This window comes from Podarcis gaigeae (genome assembly GCF_964106915.1).
Source record: "Podarcis gaigeae genome assembly, chromosome: 6".
Taxonomy (NCBI): domain Eukaryota; kingdom Metazoa; phylum Chordata; class Lepidosauria; order Squamata; family Lacertidae; genus Podarcis; species Podarcis gaigeae.
Genome location: NC_139682.1, coordinates 81,501,813 through 81,511,731, shown reverse-complemented (window position 1 = coordinate 81,511,731; position 9,919 = coordinate 81,501,813). Strand labels below are relative to the sequence as shown.

Below are 9,919 nucleotides of genomic sequence, written 5' to 3'. Positions count from 1 at the left end.
TCAGCTTCAGGATCTGTCCTTCCAGTGAGCACTCAGGGCTCATTTCCTTCAGAATGGATAGGTTTGATCTTCTTACAGTCCATGGGACTCTCAAGAGTCTCCTCCAGCACCATAATTCAAAAGCATCAATTCTTTGGCGATCAGCTTTCTTTATGGTCCAGCTCTCACTTCCATACATCACTACTGGGAAAACCATAGCTTTAACTATACAGACCTTTGTTGGCAAGGTGATGTCTCTGTTTTTTAAGATGCTGTCTAGGTTTGTCATTGCTTTCCTCCCAAGAAGCAGGTGTCTTTTAATTTCATGACCTAGATAGCTTCAAATGAAAGGGACGCGGGTATCGCTGTGGGTTAAACCACAGAGCCTAGGATTTGCCAATCAGAAGGTCGGCGGTTCAAATCCCTGCGACGGGGTGTGCTCCCGTTGCTCGGTCCCAGCTCCTGCCAACCTAGCAGTTTGAAAGCACGTCAAAGTGCAAGTAGATAAATAGGTACCGCTCTGGCGGGAAGGTAAACGGCGTTTCCGTGCGCTGCTCTGGTTTCACCAGAAGCGGCTTAGTCATGCTGGAAGCTGTACGCCGGCTCCCTCGGCCAATAAAGCGAGATGAGCGCCGCAACCCCAGAGTCGGTCACGACTGGACCTAATGGTCAGGGGTCCCTTTACCTTTACCTTTAAAGCTAGTCTAATAACATACATCATTGTGCGTTATTGTTTTATATCTATACAATACAGCAGAAAAGCATGGGTGGGCAAAAAAATCACCTTGGGGTTTTTTTGTAATTCCATTTGCATTGGCAGAAGACAGAATCTAAATGTAATTTGGCCCTGATAGACTTTTGAAATCATGCAATTTGCTTGCTGTTCCACTTCTTGTACGTTCCACTTACTCGGGTCAATGTCTTCACGTTGAAAGACGCAACCTTTCCTTGCCTTGTGGTCTTTTGTTCCTCTGATTGCTCCTCTTGTGGTGATTGCAGTTCCATATCTGTTTCCTGCTCTGAGGACCCATCTAATTGCGTTTCCGTGCGCTGCTCTGGTTCGCCAGAAACGGCTTAGTCATGCTGGCCACATGACCCGGAAGCTGTACGCCGGCTCCCTTGGTCAATAAAGCGAGATGAGTGCTGCAACCCCAGAGTTGGTCACAACAGGACCTAACGGTCGGGTGTCCCTTTACCTTTACCTTAGCTTCAAATAGCTCAGGACCGCAATACGCCAAGGACTGCCTCTTTCTGTAGGAACCTACCCGGACCCTGAGATCAAGTGTCCCTATTTTCCAGGGATGTGCCTGATTTAGAGAAGCCATCCCAGTTTCTGTAGTAATAATAATTAGTTTTCAATTACAATAATCCAATAATAGCTGTTGTAAACAAAATCTGCCCTTCTTCCCTTATGGGGTATCCAAGAGCCCATATAGAGTCCTTAAGTGGGTTCCCTATTGGTAGGAGAAAATAACAGGCCAGCCAGAGAATACTTTGCTTACTAGCAAAGCAGCTAGTAAGCCTGATCTTTATTAAAGCTGTTGCAACAGGGTGCTCCCCTCACACGCAGGAGGACGGAGGAGGACCCAGAACAAAGGTGTACCTGCCCTTATATAGACAGTTTAAATTCCCTGGAGCTCAAGACCAGCCCTTCATACATCATACATACATCACAGAAGGGGTGTAACCCAAAACCTACCCCCACAAACATCATACCTACATCACAGCAAAGGCAGTCTATAACAGTAATTTTGAATGTTGTTGTTTTTCCTGTCTGCCAGGTTATCTGATAATGCCTTATCTGATTGCCTTTCCTGGTCGTCTGCCCATTCCCTTGAAATGGTGATTACCCAATTCCTGAGACAATGGGAAGATTCCCTCACCCCCTCCCTCCTTGCAGAGAAAACATTTGGTCAGTTCGGGAGTCAAAATGGTTTCAGGGCGGTCTTCCTGTGCTGCTCCAGACATGTGGTTCCACATATCTATGTATGTGCTTGGTTGGTACAATTATGAACATTTATTATATATATTTAAGACCTTAAATTTTATTATTACATAGCCTCATTATATCAATGCTAAATTATAATACAATTGCTAATATTAATTATTCAAATACCAAATTATTAATAATTTTAATGGCCCCCCCGTGTGCTAGAATTGGTTGTTTGGTGATTTACTTTGTTTCTGCGTTCCAAAATCTTACTGTTTTCAATTACATCCCAGTCATAATAGTCATCCCTTGTACAACAGCTTCAGTTTCTGATTTGATCCTGGAATGTCCTGCTTTTCCTTAGGACATCCCTATTTTCGCTAGAGAAAAGTTAGAAGGTATGGAATGATCTGGCCCCCGAGCCATCTGAAGGCAATCCTGTATAGGGATTTTTCTTTTTAACGTTCAATGTTTTATTATGTTTATATGTATGTTGGAAGCCACCCAGAGTGGCTGGAGCAACCCGGTAAGATGTGTGGGGTATAAATAGTTGCATTATCATTATGGAATGGGATATCCCTATTTTCATTGGAGAAATGTTGGAGGGTATGCCTTCTTCATGTGCCTCTTCCATGCGAAGTCCAGAGGGTGTCAACACAAGAACGTGCCTTCCTGCAGTGCCCCCCCCCATTTGTGGCATGCTCTCCCCAGGAAGGTTCGCCTGGTGTCTTCATTATGCACCTTTAGGCGGCAGGTGAAAACATTCCTCTTCTTTCCTAGGCCTTTGACTAATTGACTAATTAAACATCAATGGGATTTTAAACTTGGGCGGGAGGTATTGTTTTCGTTTATTATTATGGTGTGTGTTTTTTGTTTCCATATTGTAAACCACCTTGTGATCCTCAGATGAAGGGAAATATGTAAATTTAATGAATAAAATTCTGTAAAACACATGGACAAAGATAGCAGCTCTCCCAGGTTTAACTGAGCTCTCCCACTGTGTGGTGCTTGAAGCTATGTTTTTATAATTAGCAATCCTATACAAAGTATCAAGTAGCAGTTAGACACAGCAGTAAAAGGTAAAGGGTCCCATCAGGTCCAGTCGTGACCGACTCTGGGGTTGCGGCGCTCATCTCGCTTTATTGGCTGAGGGAGCTGGCGTACAGCTTCCGGGTCATGTGGCCAGCATGACTAAGCCACTTCTGGCGAACCAGAGCAGCGCACAGAAACGCCGTTTACCTTCCCGCCGAAGCAGTACCTATTTATCTACTTGCACTTTGACGTGCTTTCGAACTGCTAGGTTGGCAGGAGCAGGGACCGAGCAACGGGAGCTCACCCTGTCGCAGGGATTCGAACCACCGACCTTCTGATCGGCAAGTCCTAGGCTCTGTGGTTTAACCCACAGCGCCACCCGCGTCCCTTAGACACAGCAGTAGAGGCAAGTAAAACAGGTGACAACTCTTTTGCCCAGAGTGAAGCAGGGACTTTGAAGAGCAAGTAAAGGGTGGACTGCCATATTTCTGTCTCCAGTCTCTTCCTGTATCATTCATTACACACACACACACACACAAACTGGCAAGGGGTATCAATATTTGCTTTATTCGTTGTCATTTTTCATACAGAATGTGGCATTGCACTCTAAGTTGTTTCCCAGTTTCCCCCTCTCCTCTATAGTCTCACTTAATTTTTCTATTTCTATTTCTATTTTTGTTGCACACAATTATTTTTCGAGGTGTGTCATTTTGACTTCAGATGTGAAAATGGTCGAGGACAGTCCTGCCATTTAGAAATAACCCCAAATTTCTGAGGTTTCTTTTTTCTTTTTTTCTTTTTTCTTTTTTTCAGTTCAATGCTTGTTACACCATCTCTTAACAAACTTACCAAATTTCTTTTGCCTGCAAAAGACATTCTGCAGACTTTCTGGTTTCAAAGTCAGACTGATTAATAGTGTGGCTGTAATTTACATTCTTCTCCAAGCTGTATTTATTTGAGCTTTGAACATCCCTTAAGGTTGCTATTACAAATACCTACCCGTTTAGAGTGCTAAGTGATCCATTATCATGATTGAAATTGGTGTGATAATTCACCTTTGGAAGCCAAACATCCTTGAACTCTTGAATGTGCTAAGGTCTCTTTCAGCTATGAGTCTTTCCTTTTAAAAAGGCTCCCTTGGAAAATCATAGCATACAGTAAGGCTTATCTTGCTGATCTTTGTGCAATTGCATCTGATGACCTTATGGCCAACGCAACTAGCATAGCTCTCTAATATTCACAAGACTATTTTATCAGCATATTTCTTCAGCAAGAAGGCATTTGAATGTCATTGCGATATCTATTTATTCCCATTATTTATATCCTGTCTTTAAGCATATAAAACCTTCCAAGGCAGCTAATAAGAAGCACTAAAAGTTGTATTCAGAGTAGACACATTGACATTAATAGACCTCACCAATGCAGGCCCATTAATTCCAGTGGGTCTAATCTGAATACAAGTTAGCTGAATACAACACCGCATCTCTGGGTTGTTGTTTTTTGTTTTTTGTACGCATCCTCACAACAAAGTTCTCATCCACCTGGTGGTCCAGACTTTGCCCTCCACTAAATTCAGATTTTCTCAATCTGATGGGCTTTCTTACGTGTGTGGTTTGATTTTGCGGAGTGTCACTGCCTTCTTTCATTTTCTTTCCATCACCTCCAAGGAAAGGAGGCAGCCTTTGCTTTTGTGCAGACGTTTTCGGGCATGAAACACCTGTGTTAAAAATTAAAATAAAATTCGCCCTTGCAGGTACAGATGGGAAAGGAAAAATGGGAGTGAAGGATGTATAGCAACCCTTCATTCGAGTGACTCCAAATCATCATGTGGCTTGGAGCTACACACTTTTTAAAAAAACTGCTCTTTGGTGCAAATCCGGTATTATTATTTTTTGTATTAGAAAAATGAAAGAGGGAAGTGCACAGGTAGTAAGGCGCTCATCTCAGCACTCTAGTCCAGCCATCATTTTCCAACAGGACAGCCTCTCCATGCAAAATCCCTATAGAAATGTGAAAAAGAGGGGGACTACACCTTCTCTCTTTGTTTGTCTCCAGACCATCTTGTCTACAACGATATTCCACCAATGATCATGGTTGAGCACAAATCCCAAAGTCAAGTTGCAGCTTGATGATAGTACAAGCTACAGGCCCCTCATGTTGTCATAGTTACCTGGATAAGTACCCTGTGCTACGGAGCTCTTCCATTTTCATGTGGGCATTTCAGAAAACTAGCTACCATCTCCGAGTCAACTGCCTGATTATTATAGATTTGCATTATTTATGTAATTTGGTGCACAGGTTTAGTATGTTAAATTCAGATTTTTCTGAAAGACTATGCTGTACGGGGAGAAAGTATTTATTTTTTATAATAGCCCCTTTTATGATAATAACTTTTGCATCTACATCTGCAAGAGATTGGCGTTCAGATTTGTTCTTTTTGTCCCACACTTCAGCATGCAGATGTTAGATTCTGTAAAATTCCTTCCGATTAGTTCACGCTCAGAAAATGGTACAGTGACCTTATTAGCACTCTTGCACCTGTCAGAAAAACAAATTCAAAATTATGGGGGAGTCAAACAACATTTTGCAGGCCTTTTAAGGTTTGGTTTCATTACAGTAATTCCTACACAAAACCCTGGTTTATTTTTCAACTGACAAATGTAAAATTCTAAGTGCAATTTGTTAATGCCCATGGTGAGCCTAGCAGTTGCCTGCCAACCTAGCAGTTCGAAAGCACCCTCGGGTGCAAGTAGATAAATAGGGACCGCTTTCTAGCGGGAAGGTAAACGGCGTTTCCGTGTGCAGCTCTGGCTCGCCAGAGCAGCGATGTCACGCTGGCCACGTGACCCGGAAGTGTCTCCGGACAGCGCTGGCCCCTGGCCTCTTGAGTGAGATGGGCGCACAACCCCAGAGTCTGGCAAGACTGGCCCGTACGGGCAGGGGTACCTTTACCTTCACCTATGGTGAGCCAACTATGAATTTAAAACGAATGTGTTGCAATTGTAATCATGTTTACTCAGAAGTAAACTCCAACTGATTTCACTCCTTGGAAACTGTGCTTCAAGTTGCAGCCATAGGCTACATTGTAGTCATAATGTGGCCATTTGAATCAATTCATTATTTCTCCTCTTCAAAGCAGAAAACACTTTCACTGACTTAGGTCCTCAGCATTGGGAATTTAAATAATGCATACCTTTCTGGCTTGGATTGAGCACGATTTGGAGAAAACAATGTATAGAGAATTTCAGATCAGTGGTTAAAGGTTCTGAGCACATCCACACTTTCTGAACATAAATTTAGCATGACAATCTTCCAGAAGTAAGTTTAGTACAAAGCTGTAGCATGTAAGAAATGCATCAAAATTAAGATGAACGCTGTCTGAACAAATGTTTGACAATGACATGACGTCCCTTAGAGGCTTATTCTGTATTGGTCCAGGATCTAGAATGCTGTCTAATGTTTAGCGTGTTTTGTCCAGCAACTTTAGATAGCTGTGATCTTTTAACACACACACACAAACAAACACAAACAACAATCTACAACCCCAAATTCCAAATCTTACAATTAGAATAAGGGAATTCAATAAGGCTTTTTCTGCACATGCTGTAGAGGGAAATGAGCTGACGAGGCTTGTCAACCTGGGAACATAGCCCATCTAGGACAGGCATAGGCAAACTTGGCCCTCCAGCTGTTTTGGGACTACAACTCCCATCATCCCTGACCACTGGTCCTGTTAGCTAGGGATGATAGGAGTTGTAGTCCCAAAACAGCTGGAGGGCCGAATTTGCCTATGCCTGATCTAGGAAAACTCTGATCCTAAATCTCCACTGCCTTGAGGGATATATTTCAGAGAAGAAAAAGCTGAGGAGTAAACCCTACACAAATTCGGAGTGGAGTCCCTGAGATATTTGAATGGCGCCTTGTACCCCTCCTTCCAGCAATTCATTCAGCCAAGCTGGTGCCAAGTGTGTTGCTCTGCTTTCCTTTGGACCTCATCAGTGAGGCCAGGGGTCTTGTCATCTGGGTGGCTGAGGATCTTCATATACACTGCCCAGGCTTATGCCCCAGGGACATTTTAGCATTTTAGCAATTTAAGTACCTGTGTTGTATATTTAATCTGCAAGTAAACTAAGTAAAAGTTATTTGCTCTTTGAATTTTATACAGAGAGTGTCTTGCATAAGTTTTTATAGGAGGGGGAAATAGAACTAATTAAAGGGACCAGGGCTGTCTTCCGCATGCTCTGCAAATGGGCACTAGAGTCTAATTCCCACACAAGCTTCTTTGATCCAAGAGAATTACTTAAAAAGAAAGACTTCCAGGAATGTGCCACTTTTGGAAAAGGGGTGAGAGAGACTTTTGCCAGAGACTCTGATGGGCTGTTACAAGTCAGAGTAGATCTGGGTTGGCAACCTGTGGACTGCTGACGTTTGGCATTAAAACCCTCAGCAGAAATTGTATGTATGCCACTATGGCGGTCTGTGTTTTGTTAGCCCAAAAATGGAAAACGAGCAAAGTCCCAACCAAAGAAGAATGGCAACTTAAACTGATGGAATATGCTCAGCTTGTGGATCTAACATATAGAATAAGAGAACAAGAACAACATTCATTTAAAGAAGATTGGAAAATGTTTACTGAATATATGGGGGGGATTGAGTACATTTGAAAACACTTGGCAGCATTGAGATAAATTCAACAGTGTAAATACCGGTAAGTTTTGATGGAAGTAATAATGGAATACTGAATGGTTTAGTTTATATAAAATATGCAGGGATTTATGCTATGTAAAATGAACCATGGAAAGGGAAGAAGGGAAATCACTGATATTTTAACGTATACATGAGTATTCTAAATTGTAAAACAGAAAATTTAAATATCTATCTATCTAATACCCACAGCAGAAATTGATCTCAATACTGAATCCCTATTGGAAGAGCATACTTTGCCCTGGATATAATCACACTGACACTTTGAGTTTAGGAAAAATAAGAAAGCTACATTTATTACAGGAAATGCATGCTGATTCTATCTCACTAAGGCGGTGAAGAGGTTGTTCTGGGAAAGAAAAGGTGGGTGATGGGCCAAAGGTCCAGTCCTCATGCCAAAGAACCACAATGACTGTTCACTCCACACTCTCACTTACCTTTGAATGGGCAAGTTACTAGCAAGCGGCTCCTTCAAGGATGACAGGTTTTCCCCAAGAGCTGCCACTTGCTGAACCTGAGTCTAAAAGGTTAAAAAAAAGTCTGCAATCTGTTTAATGTGGAGCGTGTAGAAGGCTCTTGTTGCAAAAATATTGTTTCTTTTCTTTTTGAAAACCTCTTGCAACCTTGGCAACAGGGGAGGATTATCAGTACAGACAGCCGCGATGTGATTAGACAGTTCATTAGTAGGAAGGTGGAGAATACTAATAGCAAAATTTTCATCTACAGCGATGAGAGCTGACCTGGCATCTGTCTCTGACGGCGGAATCACTTCCCGGTGGTATTAACCACACGCTATGAAGTAAAAAACCCACACATGTTCTTTGTGCAAGAACCCATCAAAGGTAAGGATAACCAAATCACACACTATATTGAGTTCTGTCGCTCCCGGGGGATCTGTACAGTACCTTAGTGTAGTCTGTTTGTTTTTGCCTGCAATGCATAAAAGATATCCAGGAGGTGTTTTACATGTTAAAATACAAACAGGCACAATTCCCAGCTGAAATCCAGCCGCTTCCCTTACCTGGTTTAACTGACCATGTGCAAGTCCTAGGATGAATACTGCAATGCATACATAAATTAACCTGACAAGCGGTGACAATGATGCTTGTCGGTGTTGCTACGTGACATGCTGTTTGATGAGACTGCAACAATAAAGGCAGTAGGGGGAAGTTTTCACAGGGTAACAGTTCGGTCCTACTCGAGTATGAGCCCCGCCAAGCTCAGTGGGAGTTCCTTCCAGGTAAATGAGAAAGTGGGACGTGGGTGGCGCGGTGGTCTAAACCACTGAACCTCTTGGCCTTGCAGATCAGAAGGTCGGCGGTTCGAATCCATGCGATGGGGGTGAGCTCCCATTGCTCTGTCCCAGCTCCTGCCAACCTAGCAGTTTGAAAGCAGCCCAGTTCAAGTAGATAAATAGGTACCGCTGCAGTGGGAAGGTAAACGGCGAGGTACCACTGTATAGCTTTTCTTGTTGAGAAATGTAATTTTTTCATACTTTTCATAACTGGGGATTTGTGGGTGGATGTGGCCCCCACGAACTTGCCCCCATTTGCCTCCTGCTTTATAAAAAGGAAAACAGATCTAACCATGTAATATTTGTAATTTTGGTATCAACATTTGGGGGCTATGGATGTCACAGAAGCAGAAGGAAAAAAATCGAACAATGTTTGCCAATATCCAAAATGAAATATATATTTCATTATGTGAACAGAATTGATAGGCTCAAAGATTCAGTTGCCAACTGCTTTCCAAAGAAGGGGGGTGGATATTGGGAGCAATTATACAGTGGTATCTTGGTTTTCGAAAGTAATCCATTCCAGAAGACCATTCAAGTTCCGAAACATTCAAAAACCGAAAACTCAATATGGAAGCCTCAATACAACACAGAAAACTCAAAACGGAAGCTGGATGGCACGTTCAACTTCTAAAAAGTGTTCGAAAACTGAAGCATTTACTTCCGAGTTTACTGCATCCGAAAACTGAAATGTTCATCAACTGAGACGTTCAAAAATCAAGGTACCACTGTAGCTAGTTAGAGCTGTTTGGGAGGAAGGCCTATCAATGAATTTATTCTTATGTCTAAAGTAGAAGTACTCATTCATAAGTCACAAAGAGGCCCTCTTGGATGAGACTAAACGTCTAGCACCCACTGAAAATGAAGAGGATTTGGACCAATCTTCTTCCACTTTGGAAAGGGTACCGCTTAGCAGCGGCCATATCAATAAATTATTATTTTCTTCCTCCAGAAGAAAGTAGAAGTTGAGATCACCAGTG

The 9,919-nt window shown here is 42.4% G+C and overlaps 1 protein-coding gene across 1 annotated transcript in view; it reads left to right on the top strand.

Moving 5' to 3' along the window:
• Positions 1-9,919, top strand: part of CRB1 (crumbs cell polarity complex component 1) — a 177,381-nt gene that overhangs the window by 22,661 nt on the left and 144,801 nt on the right. Inside the window, exon 6 of the mRNA XM_083745309.1 lies at positions 8,372-8,487. Coding sequence (XP_083601435.1) covers positions 8,460-8,487 — 28 coding nt within the window. The 5' untranslated portion in view covers positions 8,372-8,459. The remainder of the gene's footprint in view (positions 1-8,371; positions 8,488-9,919) is intronic.